We start from the raw sequence: 14,840 nt of genomic DNA, 5'->3' as shown, positions 1-14,840 counted from the left end.
GAATTTTGGCTACAGTGCTGTAAATATGTATATATATTTATTTAACCACAAACAGCTTCAGATCTTTAGATAAAGGGTATCTGAGTCAACACACAATAGTATTTTTAAATGATCACTTTATTCAAGGTTACCCAACACGCCCATCACCAGCGTAAAAGGAATACCCCCCTCATAGTTTCCATAATTGACTGTCCAGCCTATCACTGCTGTTGAAGGATTTTCGCCCACTCTCCTTTGCAGAAGTAGTTGCTTCTGGGATGTTTTGGGATCAGTCCCTATGACCCACTGTGCCGCTTTATCCGCTCACCATAAATCACGCCGTTTCCCAGCCGGATGGCTGGCATGCCACACAGTTGCGCAGAGGGACCGGACGCCCTCCGTGGTGCAGCAGGAGTGATTTGGCTCGTTTCAGCGTGCCTATGAGAAGCAGCCTGTGGTGGGCTTTTTTCACCAGGCCGCTGATGAATCCCAACTTACTGCCCTCCCACGAATCCCATTTTTCTGAGTCTCTCTCAGATTGTGAAGTCATAAACACTGACCTTAGCTAAGGCCAGAGGAGCCTGCAGTTCTTTAAATATTCTGCTGAGATCTTTCAGGACTTCTTGATTGAGTTGTTACTGTACACATTTTGGCAGGGCAGCCTTTCCTGGGAAGATTCACCACTGTTTCAGTTGTTCTCTGCTTGGGAATTATACCTCGCACTGTGGCACCTTAAAATGGCCCTTTTTCTGACTGGGAAGCTGCAGGAATTTTCCCCCTCATCTCTTTTGGAATTTTCCTAGATTTTGGCATAGCGTTCTTACAGAAACCTTGCGGTGACTGTGGGTACATCTGAAATTGCATACTTGTTTACTACATAGTGGGTGAAATATAGTATGTAAAGTGAGCAGAATGTCCAAATACTCAGTATGGATGAGCCGGTAGGCGGACGGTACCCGGGCGGCGTACTACATTCTGCCTGGTCCTCAGTATGGAGGAGACAATAGCCGGACGGTACCTGGATGATATATTACATTCTGTGCAACCAATAGATGCTACGCTGCCCCACAGGGCCGCAGGAGCAGTGATAAGTGTCACTAGATTAGAAATTTTTGTCAAGATGGTAAAGTATCATCTCTGTACATGCAGTATTTAAGTAGAAAACAATACCCTGTTACATAAGTTGATTTGAATATGTAATTTTTCCATAGTTTTTGACCATTTTAAACTCTCCTGGGGGACAAGCTACGTCTTTGGTAAAAGTCTGGGCCAGGTGATGTATGAGATGGCAACTGCAGTCTGTCTAAATATATCCATTCTGTTCTCATGCGTACATATAGTACATACTGTATTGATGGTTGAGTAGTAGGTGTCTAACAAAATTCAGTACGTGCTGAGTAAGTATGCGAGCTTGCACACGCCCTGTAACACTCTTGGGTCAATATATGGTGAGGTCTGGATCCAAGAGGGCTGCCTGCAATCAGATCTGCCTGTGTCCAATAAGCTGAATGTAGTTAATAATTCAATGTGGTCAGCTGGTGGAATGAGGAATTGCTTTTTCAAATGAGCAGTATAGCGACTGGATGAGTTTATTAGTCAAGTATTACTTTCTTAGAAATTTACAATGATGTCATATGTCCACTCTGGCCCTCTTTTAAATTATATTTTGTTTAATGCCCCTTCTGGATGCTATTTGTGGATTATTTTCCTGCCCGTGATCAAGAAAAAATGGAGAACAGATGTAGAAGGTGATCATGTAGGGACAACTAGTGTTATATCCCATACCAGTGTGTGTGAAATATGTCTGCACACTACAAACAGGTAAATGTATCAACTGAGATACAGATGACTTACAGGTGAACTTGCGTGTGTTTCTCAAAGTAAGGTTTACAGCGTAAGCTTCCACTCTGCCTTCTGCTACAACCTACTGGCATTGAATGGAGCTCGAGAGTAATACGGCGTAGCACCATCTTAATGCTTCGAGGTACGATATATTCAGGGTGTAATTATACAAGTGTGCCACTAGGTGGCAGACACTCACTATTGTTTTGCGCAATAGTGCCACACTGACTGAAATACAGGTGTTTTTCCTTTTCTGGAATATAGCCTCTCAATACAATCGCAAAGGTCCCTCCTCCTTTATTTAGAACAGAGGTAAATTTGCTTTGCCGTCATCCAACCTGCAATGTCACATCCCTCAGTATTGTTCTCAAAAATGCATTGCTGTTTGTCTTCCATACCCATAGTAACAGGTGTGTATGTCAATCAGTCTTTGTTAGCGATACATACTATTTGACTGTATAATATTGTATTAATATGCTAGGATAAAATAATTTTCTTGTCACATAATGTCTCTGTAAATTGGGCGATTGTCTGCCTGCCCTTATCAGGTAAAGGCATTTATATAAAATGTTAAAACTTAAGTGCTAGTTAAAAAGTACAAAGTCTGCGGCAAGCTACTACTTATATTGTCCAGCACTTTAGTCACGTCAAAAGCCGTGTTTGAAGGTTAGTTATGGTTATGAAAGGAATCGCAACATTAATTTCAGTCCATGCAAACCAGAACAACTGAAGCTGTTTTGCACTTTGCAGGAAGTTGTGGTATCATTGGCCCATGATGTAAATCCCATTTCCGGTTTTAGAGTGATCCCCGCTGTTATTATCGAAATGTATGTTCAAATCATTATGTAACACAATTATTCTTCAGTTACTTTGTAGTTACCAAATTGTCCATGAGTGTGAATGTGTGCCCTGTAATAGGTTGGCGCCCCATCCTGGGTTTTTCTCTGCCTTACATCCATAACTTCCGGGATAGGCTCTGGATCTCCGCGACCCTGCATAGGACAAGCAGGTACAGAAAATAGATGGATTGATGGAGTTCCTTTGTCATAATAGTCTTGATGACCACCAAAATAATACCAAAGTAAAGGTCATTGTAAAATTATTAGACTATTTAAACTCTTAGACTGATCCTAAAGGGTCTAGTAGAGTGTATTATTCTGCCCGAAGACAATGGTCTCCCAATATATCGAGCTGCTTATTGACTGCATAATCACTTCCCGATGCATACATGGATGTGACTGCTTTGATATATTACACATTAATGGGGTCGTGTTGGTTAAGCTCTCATGTTTCAGAGCCCAGCGAACAGCGCAGAAATATCTTGTTAAATTTGTATTAGCATGGGCTTTGTAACACTGGATTGAATCGTCCAGGCCCTCAGTGCACGAAAGGAGGGAGTGTGGAGGCGCCCAGACTGGCAACGAAATAACCGGCTGAGAGGCTCAATTTCCGATGACCAAATCTGTAATCCTCTCACGTTTCACCAAAGATCATAAAACACGTTTTTCACTGCTGGGACCAAATTATATGTCTAAGATTCAGGGATGTCATTATTCCACACAAACAAATATCCTGTGAAAATATATCAAAATGTATTCACCAAATTCCAGCATTGTAAATGGGAAACATAATTTATTTGCAATTTTCATTAGTCACACAGCTAGGAAAAGATAGAGGTAACTTTCAGGTTTGCTCCTTAATCACCTGAAAGTAAGTTATATAATGTTTTTTGCTCACGCCCATTGAAAGTCCAATGGGAAAAGGAGCATATGCGGAAAGTATAATGCCCAATATGTGGTATGTTTCTCTGAATTTTCACTGCATGGGCCCATTTACCACAATGACTACGGGAAATATTGTATTGCTGGTGCATTTTACGAACGATGTCCAGAATAATCTGCTACTGTTTCCTTAATGACTCAGTCCAATTTGTGTACGAAATACTAAACTTGAGCCTTAATGCAGCTAATGTACATTTCGCGTCCAAAAGGCTGCATAGGCCGTTATAAATGTAACACCAGAAATTACAACAATGTGAATTTAAATTAGACTTAGATTACAGCCATCTTGAGGAGAAACATCATCGGATTTTAAATGCATAGGAAGACGGAAGAGTTTCTCCTCTTTTCTGCTGCTCTCTCTCTTCTCCTTATAAGGGAAAGGAACGACTGGGCGAGGTGGGCGGAACCCCGCGCGGGGGCTGCCGGGAAAGGTGCCGCTTATACAGGAAGACCGAGGCGGAACCGAGCCGACTAATCTGGCGGACCTGCGTTCATAACCCGCTCACGGCGATCGCAGCACTTACGTTAACCCCGGTTCGGACTCTAGGTAAGCAATGTTTCATATGGTGAATGAGCGGCTTTTAATGCATTTGTGGTGACTAAGTAACGCGCTCCGGCTGTATGCAAATGTGCAGCCTGTTCGGACTGACAGAGCTAGTCGGCTCCTTACTTGGTGAATAACTGGTACCTCCATGCACCACTCGTACTGGTTTTGCTGGTAAGTCGCGATGCGTCTTTTGTTCGCGCAGATGCATTGCGGCCTCCGTCCCCTCGCGGTTGGTTTTGCAAACTTGTGCGCTTTTTTTTTGCAGACTAGGGCGCAGCAAGGGAGGATTGGGGGGGGGGGGTGAAACCTTAAAAATACAGGAAATACTGAGGCAGACAGAGAGACGGGCATGAATTTCTCGCGGTGGCTGACTGACTGTTCACTGCCGGTTGCAATATGATTGGCGGCTTGTTGATCACAGTCAATTAATGTCGCTGTCAGCCAAGGTGCCAAGCAGCGACGGACGCTGTCAAAAGTGTGTTTTTGTGTGCTCGCCCATACCAAATCCAATTCCAGCAGGCTTGCGGAGATGCCCTCAGCGCTGGGTGTTTGGGCTCAGCGCGGTGGAGGCTGCCCTATTTTCCAGTCTCTAAAGCAGAACTGACCTGCATTCGGGCCCGGCTGTTGCGCTTCTCTGCTTCTCCCCTCCGTCGCTAAAGCGCAGCGTGGCGGACGCAGCTTCCGCTTGATGTCCCTGTATGCCGTAATTATTCCTGCTATAACTTACTAGGTCGGTACGGAGGCCCCAAAAGGCAGCTGTAAGACGATTTATTAGAATGAACTTCTAGTTGAATTCGTGTCGCCGTATTGATCTTAAGTCATAGTTTGTAGACTTTCTCCGTGGGAGTGTGTATATTTAGCTGAGCGGAAGTCCTCAAGTTACTATTTCCCTGTCAGAAAACGGAGAGATGGAGATGTATATATCCGTTTTCTGTCTTCCCACATGGTAATTTTTCTGTTCGTTAATGTTTCAGGTGACAAAGGGCATGAGGTAATTCAGTTCATTGGAGGGGGGTGTACAGGGTTTGATGGACCAAGGATGAACCTACCTGTGATTCATTCTGTCATGAAGGGTGTCGGTTTAACAAATTATGGAATGTTGGCTGTGTGTGAGAGAGAGAGAGATGCCTTTATTTGCCCAATCCAACCTCTTCCCTACAGCTGCTTGCTGAGGTTGGGTAGCTGGGATTTCACCTGCTCTATGTACTTGTATCCACACCCCACTTTGATACTGCCAAACTGGGAGTGGCCTAAACAAGTTTGGTCTAGCTTGACGGTCCTACAGGGTCTGCAGTGCCGTGCTGAATGATCTGCTCTTGTAAAGTGGGCTGCTTTTGTACCCTTGAACATTGCCTATTTCCTGGATTAGTACTGGGGAGGGGGGGGGAAGAGATGCAGCTGAAAGTGGATCATATTGCCGGGAAAATATCAAGCCTTCTGGGTATCTTATTGGTGCAAGTTTCTCTGACTAAGCACATTTGTGAACACTGTCAATATCTCTTATCTTAATATAACCTGGAGCAGTGGTCTGGATGCTACTGGCATCAGAATGTGGTCCGTTTCCAGTTCGGTGTAATTGAGAGGGAGAATCTGGAAGGTGGAGAAGATTGGGAAGCAAACGGTCGCAGTCGTTGGTTTAATCTTTACCCAAAGCTGGCCCAGTCCCCTTCAGTGTTCTTGTTTTGCTGTCATCCACCCCGCCAACCCTAATCTCTCTCTCCTAGAGCCACTTCAGCTATGGCGGACATGGAAAGCTTAATGCGGCGTCTGGAGACGGCGGTCAGTCGTCTGGAGAGCGTCGCCGGGGGTGCAGGAAGCGGCTCGTCCGGTGGAAGCCCTGGAGGTACCTGGAGACGTTTTGTTTGCCGTCTCTGAGAGCAGAAGTCACTCCGTCTGAACAGCATCCTAGCAGTTTGGTTGAACGAAATTCATTGCGCAGCTTATATGTTTCTGTTCTTTGTTCTGTATTCTTGCTTTTCTCCCAGCCGTGTCTGTGTATGTGGAAGCCTATGACGAGCTCATTTCTGGCCCAGTTGCTGAGTACGTTTCCCTCAGCCAGCAGATAGGTGGCGATGTCCAAACGCATGTAAGTGGGACCGACGGCTGGCTGAGTTTTCTGGGTTCATGGGGAAGTTTGAGAACTTTGGAATGACTGTTCCTCCTCCTTGACTCCCCTGACTGTGGTTTGCAGGCACAGATGATGAAGCAGGCTTTCAGCTGTCAGAGGCAGCTCCTGGTCTTGGGCTCTTCTTCCCAGAAACCCTCGGATGTGAGTCTCGCTTTGGCAGTTTTACGCACGGAGGGTGGACTGTATCCGTCCATTCGCGAAATCTCTGAAGGTTAAAAACGTGCTCGGGTGCAATGCCTCAACCTGTGTCACCTGCGTCTCTCTGTTCGTCCACCAGGCGGCGCTGACCACCCTGCTGGCCCCAGTTTCCAGTGTGATCCAGCAAGTCCAGGCATTTCGTGAGAAGAACCGGGCCTCTGCGTTCTTCAATCACCTCTCTGCTGTTAGCGAGAGCATTCCTGCCCTTGGCTGGGTAGCAATGGTGAGCAAGCGCCTGTAGGACGCCCTTGCATGTTCGTCTGTTTTCTGCTCCAGGCATGATGAATACTGCTGAGTGTGCACATTTATCGTGGGGAAAACAGTAGTTTTGTTGTATTTAATCCGTTTGACTCACCTTTTAACTACCTTTCCTAGGCGCCCAAGCCAGGTCCTTATGTGAAAGAGATGCAAGACGCTGCCATGTTCTACACCAACCGTGTCCTCAAGGACTACAAGGACAAGTGAGGGACTCCTCTGTTTCCCTCTCCTCCTATCTAGCTCTTGCTCCCTTTTTTTTGACCTGGTAGAGTTTTTATGGTTCTCTGTTCCGCTTCCGGCCTCAGTTTGCTTTTCTTTACGTACAAAATGGTGTCTGAGTCCCTCCAGCTGCCGACTCGCTCCCCCGCTTCACATCTTGCTCGCATCCCTCTGTCTGTCAGGGACAAGAAGCACGTGGACTGGGTGAAAGCCTACTTGTCTATCTGGACTGAGCTGCAGAATTACATCAAGCAGCACCACACCACTGGGCTCTCCTGGAGCAAGACTGTGAGTGGCTGCTCGCTTCCGTTGCTCCCAGACCCTTCGGCATGAAGGACGAGCTCCACATGGTCTGTATGGATGGTTCTCCTCATCCCTGCTGCCGCCTCCTCCTGCAGGGTCCAGTGGCATCTGCCTCCTCAGCTGCCCCAGCCTGCCCTGCCGGGGTTGCTCCTCCCCCTCCCGGGCCCCCACCCCCTCCTATTGATCTGAACCAGTCACCCGCCGGCAGTGACTCTACCGTATCTCGCAACGCCCTCTTTGCCTCGCTGAACAAGGGTGCTGACGTCACCAAGGGTGAGCCGCTGCACAGCGATTCTGTAGACGGATCTCAGGAATGTGGCTGTTTCCACTTGGTTTATGCGTGACGGCTTGGGGCTTCTTGTCTTGACTTCATGGTGCTGCACAGGTCTGAAACACGTGTCCGATGACCAGAAGACTCACAAGAACCCAGCTCTGAAGGGCCAGGGGGGGCCCATCCGTTCTGGCCCCAAGCCGTTCTCCGCGCCCCAGCCCACGACCCCTGCTGCCGCGGTCCGTGACCTCCCCCCTGTCCTCGAGCTGGATGGCAAGAAGTGGAGAGTGGTAAGGTGGTCTGGTGGCGTCTGAGAAGGAGCCCAACATTGCTAGGCTGTCACCCTGGGGGGGGGGGTGGGAAATGACATCGAGCACTGGACACTGTGCCCCTCCCTCACTACTACTTTTCGTCTTATACTTTTCAGGAAAACCAAGTGGGGGCTCCGAACCTGTTGATCAGCGACACGGAGCTGAAGCAGGTTGTCTACGCCTTCAAATGCACCAACAGCACCCTGCAAATCAAGGGCAAGATCAACTCCATCACTCTCGGTATGCGTGTGTTTGCACTCGCGCACACAAAAAGCATCAGCTGTAGCTGGGCCCCTCTGCATGAGACCTCAAATGCTGTATCGCACCAGACTGAGTTCCTGATGGATGCGTGCTATCAATACTGATTCATGGCAAATCCAGTAACGGAGATGAGGTCAAAGTATCTGCTAATGTCTGTAACTCAGTCCTAAAATAACGCCATAGCATGACATTTGATTCTCTGTCACACCTTGCTAAGGAACTGGTCAATAGGCCCTGTCTTGTGGTCGGAAAAACTGTAGTCGGTCACCGTGCTGATTTGGCGTAACATGACTCCTGTTTTTATTCTGTCCTGCTTCCTGCAGACAACTGCAAGAAGTTGGGTCTAGTGTTTGATGACGTCGTTGGGATTGTGGAGGTGATCAACTGTAAAGATGTCAAAGTCCAGGTGAGATTTTCCATGCACTGGTGGTGAGATCATTTTCAGAGTATAAGTAGCAATCTGCCTCATTAGCTGTGTTTATACAAGGGGGGGGTCATCTGTGGTCGTACGAGCCAGGGCCGTTTAGTGCAGACGCCTTTTGTCTTCTCATCGGTGCCTCCTTCTCTTATTTAAAGTGACTGCTGTTGCTACCATCCACATTTCTACCAGTCAAACAATACATTTGCAGGGACTTTAAGGCGCAGTTGAGTCTGCTAATTAGTGCAGTGATTTGTAAATATTGCTCTCGCTGGTGAAATTTTTGCTTTGATGCTGTTCAGGTTTGCCTCCGATTTTGTTCTAAAAATGGAGTCTGTCTTGTTGCATGTGTCCAGGTGATGGGGAAGGTTCCTACCATCTCCATCAACAAGACGGACGGGTGCCATGTCTACTTGAGTGCCGCCTCTTTGGCCACTGAGATCGTCAGTGCCAAGAGCTCTGAGATGAACGTCCTGGTGCCTGGAGATGGTGGAGACTATGTAAGTGTGGGACATTATCCTGGGTCAGTGGTAAATGAGGGATTAGGGGTGGCCCTTTGGAGAGGAATCATCATTTTGGTTTGGAATAATTTGTTTTGGGCTAATGGGTGCTACTGTATTGGTCTGGCTGCAGTGGATGTCCCATGAACCTGCCTTTCCCAGCAAAGAGTAAATGAGAACTGCACATGCCTAGAGTTGCAGCAGCCATATTGTTAATGATGGAGGCAATATGCTTTTTTGTACATGTAGTGCAAGTCTGACACTCAACTTTTTGCTCTTCCTCAGACTGAGATCCCCGTACCGGAGCAGTTCAAAACCGTGTGGGATGGCAAGAAGCTGGTTACCACGGCAAGTGAGATTGCAGGATAAAAGGGTAGCACGTGAGACCGCCCCCTTTGCAAAAGCCAAACGGGCTGACCAAACAATCATAAAGTAGACTGAAATTTTACCCGCCACCATGTTCCCCCATTACCCAATCACAGCTGGAGCTGCTCCATCCCTCAGCCAATGAGAGGATGATTCGCTTTACCTGGAGCAATCCCTCAGCCAATTGCGGAAAGCAGCTTTTCATTCAGTTGGTTAAACAAGGCTTTAGCACTGGCCAATGATAAAGAACCTTCCTCCTTTTTGCCAACCACAATTTTTTTTTAAATTTCAACATTCCAGCCTGTGAAGATGTTTTTCAGTAAGGCCAAAACAGTGAAGCAAGGCGTTTGTCCTGCATCAGCTTCCTTTTTCGCGTAGCCAATCAGGTAATGGTTCTGGTTTACAGTAGCGAATCAGGTGGGGGAATGGGTGTGGCTGGTATCAATGTCCTTCCCTTTTTGGTCAGGGGGCAGGTGCTCTAAAGCTCCTGGAGATTTATGCAATCCAGCCGTAAAGCACATGTGTAACCTTTATCTGCACTGTCTTGCGTGCAAACAATTACAGTGACGACTGTAATGTCCGTAGAGATACTTTCCAGAATCTTTTTCATTTTCACTTTTTCATTTTCAGTACTTATTAATGACATGAAATAACGAGTTTATGTGCAGGATCACTTTTTTTTTTTTTGTATGCTGATGCACAAAGAGATAAAGATCAAAAAGAAAATCCCATTCCAGACAACAATCGCATTCCTGTTTATTTTCTAAATTGTTTTTCCAAAGTAAACATTCCACTTAATGACCCCACACTGGTGGATTTACTGGGAGGTGTATTTTGGGCACTAACTGGAAAATGGCTTACTGGTAAAACATGCTGCTGGTTTCCGGCTGCGTTGCATGTGTGCGTGTTGAGGAAAAGCCATTATGCCCCCTAGAAGCACTTCAGGCTCCTCACCCTGTAAGTCAGACTATTCCGTAAAGTAACGCCCCCCCCCCAACACACCCTGCCCTATTTATTCATGCACTCAAGCCACAGCGAAAAATAAATGGCCATTAGTAATGGGACCCAGAGATTGCCAGATGGTACCTGGAATCCCCATCGTTGCATGGAGACGGTTCCCCCACATCCCTAGACTCCTCCTCGGCTCCAAACACACGCCTCTGTCTGCCTCTGGTGTCCCTTCAGCTGCATTGCTGTCATGTGGCATCTGTTGTTTTTTCTGTATAACATTTGTTTACGCCCTTTCTGCCACTTTCTTATTGGGGTTAGGAATATACCTGCTAATCGATTGTTCTTGAGGAAGACATCTTGCAATGCAATAAAACATTACTAGAGATTCCCTGTCTTGTTCTATTTGTCTGTAGAAAATCCTGGGTGTCTCACCTTCCTGACTGTCAAACATAGTCTTAAGAAACACACTACACCATTCTTTGTTAAAATAATTTTATTTCTGATTCCACCACATATCCAAATCTTTCCATAAACTCCTTTTCCATTGGTTTAATAGGTATTAAAAGCTAAATTTAAACAGTGAGATGTAAACGGTACCAACCATAGGGTGTTTGAGCGTAATATTGTTAGTTTCAAGAATTTAGTAGCAGTAACAGCAGATGAGACAAAATGAGAGACGGAGTGGGTATGCATCCGCGGAGGTTCCTGACTGGGGTGGGCTGTGTGATGTTTCTAGCGCAGATACGGCAGTAATTTGGCATCAAACCATTCCCTGGTGAACTGTAGGTGATCTCCCTCAGAGGCAAGGAACACCAGTTTGCCCGCTTTCTCCATAGCGGCCAGGCCCAGTCGGTCCTAACGGAGAACACTCACGCTCACGTTAAGTGGTCGAAAACTGCAAAGGACCTCATTGTTCCTCGACAAGAATGACGGCTCTGTTTTAACAGAAAGAGCTCCGGGGTTCATGCCGTTTGAAAACACTTCTATACATAGAAAAAGGCACCAGTTACCAACAAGCTTCAAAAACACTAACTTAACAGGCAATTTAAAGTTTTTTATTTATTTTGAAAAGTACAACACTTAAGAATGGAGGATGTATTGACCTTGTACATTTTCTAAATGTCATTTCAAAATTACAATCAGTCCACAGTCCAAGTGTCAAGAATGCGTGTTCTGTGTAAAGACCCGCTTACCTCTTTGTACAAAGCGGTCTCTTGCAAGGTCTCCGTCTCTGTGCCCTGGCCTGGCTTATAGAACCCAAACCACTGAAGATACAGGAGAGGCAGTATTAATTATTCTTGTTCAACTCATTATCACAGTCTAAGTCGGCCAGTCTAAGTTTTCCATACCTCGCTGTCAACTGGGTCCACAACGCTGTCCTGCAGGAACTTAACCATCACAAATTTTTCCAGAGATTGCAGGTTCTTCTTATAGGACTCGTTAACCATCTGGCGTGAGAAAGAGGGGTACCCAAATGCTATTTTAGAAGCAGACTCATGTCGTAACTAATGACTACTAATTAATTTTGCCATCTATAAAAACATGCACAACTCATAACCGACAACTGTTGCTATAATAAAATTTAAAGCGGTGAGAAGTTCACGTATTCTGACATTGCCGTCAAAGTGACAATGTTTTGATAACAAAGGCAGGAATGGTTAAATGACGTCAAGTACAGTTCATTATGATGATGTATCACTGACCCGCTCCTGGTTGATGTCAGCAAGGAAGAGGCTGTGAGTTTTGTACAGGTCCTCATTCAGTGGGTCATGCCAGTACTGCGCCTGCACTAAACTGAGACAGAGCAGAGACGACGGAGCACATGACGGGGGTTCTGTCTGCCGTGACGCAGCAGTGGATGGACACAGACCATGCTCACCCAGACACACCTAGACCTTAAAAATGCAAACTGAAACTCACTGTTTCTGCACCAAGTCACTATAGGCGCCAGAGTTGAGCATCTTACGAATCCAGTCGCAGATATGAGAAGACTCCCCCGGACACCTGGGTAGGCCGTACACCCCTGTCAGAGTAAAAACACAAGCGCACGACCACCACTGAACGCTGGAGCGAAACAGGTCAAATTCAGAATCAGAGGCAACGGTAAAAGCAGGAAAGGCATTTCCCGGGGTGTGCTCCTCATACCTTGATGCTGACCCCCAACAGAAATAAGGGTCTTCATGGGTGGGGAGGGACATCGCTGAGCCACTGCTCTCCTGGGGTGATGGGGAAGCATATAAAACAAAAAAGACTGAGTCTTCTCGTTCGCAAGCCATTAAAAAGACGGACAAAAGCAAACTTGGGTTAACACCACCCTCCAAGCCCTCCATCCTCCATGCTTACAAGAACTGCCCCCCCTGGGAGAATCCCATGGCATTGTAGCCCCCCTTCAGCTTGGGGTCCTGGGTGAGCTGCTCACATGCCATGGAGACCTGCGTGTTCACATCCAGGAAGAAGCCATTTTCTGTGTCCTGGCAGGGAGGGGGTGGAGAGGTGACGGTCATTCAGAGAGACGGTGTGAAGATGTAGCACAAGATGGCCACAAGCAAGGGAGACGAGACAGGCGGCCACGGGGGTCACTGCCATACCTGTACGATGGTCTTGCCAATCATCAAGGAGAGGACGTACACCCCAGGTAGGTCCTCCTCCACCATCTTCTTTATTGCACCCATGCTCGAAGGGTTACAACAGCTATCCCCTGTAAATGAGAGGGGGGTGGTTAACAATGACCTTTAAAGGGGGAAGTAATTCTGAAACAAGAAAATAAATCCTTCTTATAAAACAATTCCAAGCATGATTATTTTTGGGGAAAGCAGGATCAGTGAGTCTTTGGAGCAATTTGGGCCCAGCCTTTCCCTGGGGCCCAACAGTGGGATTTAAACTGACAACCTTCTGATCATAGACACAGCCCCCAGTTTAGACCAGTTATCTCCACTGTTGTCACACTCACCATAAATGTATAATTTCTTATGCTTGTCATTGCAGACCAATAAATGTAAAGACATATATATTAAAATAATGCAAAGTAACAAGAACAGGAGTTACAGAAAAAAAACAACACATGCACGCGGTCAGTTTTCTACAACATTTAAATTCTTGGCATATGAAATAGTATCTTAAACATCTAAGATCAGTGAGTCTCAACCTGCTCGTATTTATGAGGAAACGCGTATTAGAACACACAATTGATCCGTACTCATGTTTATACAGTCTTACCCATTCCATGCCACATAACAAGAGGGAGAGTATTGTTGGACCCCCAGGCTAGATGCAGGGCAGCGAGCAGCAGCCCTAAGGTCCCCATAATCAGACGCACCGGCGGCATTTCTGCGACTGAAACAGCTTTGCAGACGGAGCAGAGCAACGACAGACAGCGACAGAGCTTCTGTGGTCAAATCTGAACACAATAGGTGAAATCACGTGATATAAAGCAGAAACGAGAGAGAAACGTTTCTAGACTGAAAGGAGCTAATTGGCTCAGAATATTAAGTAAACAGTAGCCTTAAGTCTACGCAATATTAGATAATGATAATTTGAACAGGCAAGCCGGCTTACTCGCGCCTGATAGCTTGGTATGGTTTTCCCGGTTGTATACCACGTTTTTACGGACCAATCAATATAAGAATTTTTCGATCGGAATGCATACACCTAACGGAGATGAATTGGAAAATAGCGTAATATGTTTACTTGATACCTTTGATTATTTGGTGCGCGTTTCCGCAGTTATAGTTGCATCCGCGTCACGTGACCGCGCCACTGCAGCCCTTCTGGTGCCGAGGCAGAGCGACGTCTAGCCAGTTTAGCACTGCTATCGCTAATGCATAACTGATTAAGTTGAAACATACATTGTTTTTTACGTTAAAGCATGGTCAAATAACGTGAAAATATTTTGTTATTCCGACCCATTAAATTATTTTATCCTTAGACGTTAAGCCTGGGACATCACCGGAGTCACTATAATTTCACACATGATACCGGCAATAAAGAAATCTTACTCGATGTAGCAGAACGGCGTGATTTTATGTGAATTCATTCCACTTAAAGCTCAATCAAAAGCTCTGCTGTAATAAAACTTCTACAATTTTGCTTTTGATTTTCCTCGAGAGAGCTAGCTGTTGGTTGAATGAATCGTTTTATTTTTTCTACAAGAAAAAGTAAAGCGACACCTATTATACATTTTCTCATATCAGTTAGCACGAATAACCTGGGAATTTTACCTGTATCTGTAACCCAGTGCATTTTACATGCTATATCATTTTCTGTGTTGTGTGACTTATTTGTGCTGTATTTATCCTGGCACAGTTTACCTCATCTGTGCACGTGCTTCATAACACTTTCTCGAGCTTGAGTGATCGTTGCCTAACGGAACGTAGATATGATTAGCGAATCTATATCAGGTCAATGAAGCTCATGATAAACTGAGCCATGCCCTGGCCTATACTCAGAAGTCCATTCTAAATTTCTTATTGGATTCATGTTATTGAATGGTCCTTAGAGTAAGTACCCA

The 14,840-nt window shown here is 45.9% G+C and overlaps 2 protein-coding genes and 1 long non-coding RNA gene across 5 annotated transcripts; 1 reads left to right on the top strand and 2 right to left on the bottom strand.

The window, feature by feature from the left end:
* Positions 1-101: 101 nt before the first annotated feature.
* On the bottom strand, positions 102-4,449 carry LOC125719598 (uncharacterized). The gene is made up of 2 exons (XR_007385117.1): positions 4,273-4,449; positions 102-2,813 (listed from the first exon to the last, which is right to left on the bottom strand). It is a non-coding gene; the product is annotated as an uncharacterized LOC125719598 (long non-coding RNA).
* cap1 (CAP, adenylate cyclase-associated protein 1 (yeast)) lies at positions 3,990-10,718 on the top strand. Its single transcript, XM_048994534.1, has 13 exons — positions 3,990-4,149; positions 5,874-5,992; positions 6,135-6,235; positions 6,341-6,418; positions 6,555-6,698; positions 6,851-6,936; positions 7,135-7,240; positions 7,351-7,528; positions 7,641-7,816; positions 7,954-8,077; positions 8,422-8,504; positions 8,873-9,016; positions 9,302-10,718. The coding sequence occupies exons 2-13, from the start codon at positions 5,887-5,889 to the stop codon at positions 9,383-9,385; spliced, it is 1,410 nt and encodes a 469-aa protein (XP_048850491.1). The 5' UTR covers positions 3,990-4,149; positions 5,874-5,886; the 3' UTR covers positions 9,386-10,718.
* Positions 10,719-10,808: 90 nt separating this feature from the next.
* ppt1 (palmitoyl-protein thioesterase 1 (ceroid-lipofuscinosis, neuronal 1, infantile)) lies at positions 10,809-14,157 on the bottom strand. Of its 3 annotated transcripts, none has more exons than XM_048994535.1 (10): positions 14,028-14,157; positions 13,550-13,730; positions 12,922-13,031; positions 12,677-12,804; positions 12,479-12,549; positions 12,254-12,356; positions 12,037-12,127; positions 11,683-11,781; positions 11,527-11,598; positions 10,809-11,188 (listed from the first exon to the last, which is right to left on the bottom strand). In XM_048994535.1, the coding sequence occupies exons 2-10, from the start codon at positions 13,656-13,658 to the stop codon at positions 11,066-11,068; spliced, it is 906 nt and encodes a 301-aa protein (XP_048850492.1). In that variant the 5' UTR covers positions 13,659-13,730; positions 14,028-14,157; the 3' UTR covers positions 10,809-11,065. The 3 variants fall into 3 exon arrangements, with proteins under 3 accessions (XP_048850492.1, XP_048850494.1, XP_048850493.1); XM_048994537.1 differs by having other exon boundaries at positions 13,550-13,675; positions 14,028-14,144; XM_048994536.1 differs by lacking the exon at positions 14,028-14,157 and having other exon boundaries at positions 13,550-14,021.
* Positions 14,158-14,840: the final 683 nt, after the last annotated feature.

This window comes from Brienomyrus brachyistius, chromosome 23, assembly GCF_023856365.1.
Source record: "Brienomyrus brachyistius isolate T26 chromosome 23, BBRACH_0.4, whole genome shotgun sequence".
NCBI classification, from domain to species: Eukaryota; Metazoa; Chordata; class Actinopteri; order Osteoglossiformes; family Mormyridae; genus Brienomyrus; species Brienomyrus brachyistius.
The sequence above is the reverse complement of the archived record's forward strand: the minus strand, read 5'-3'. Positions and strand labels throughout refer to the sequence as shown.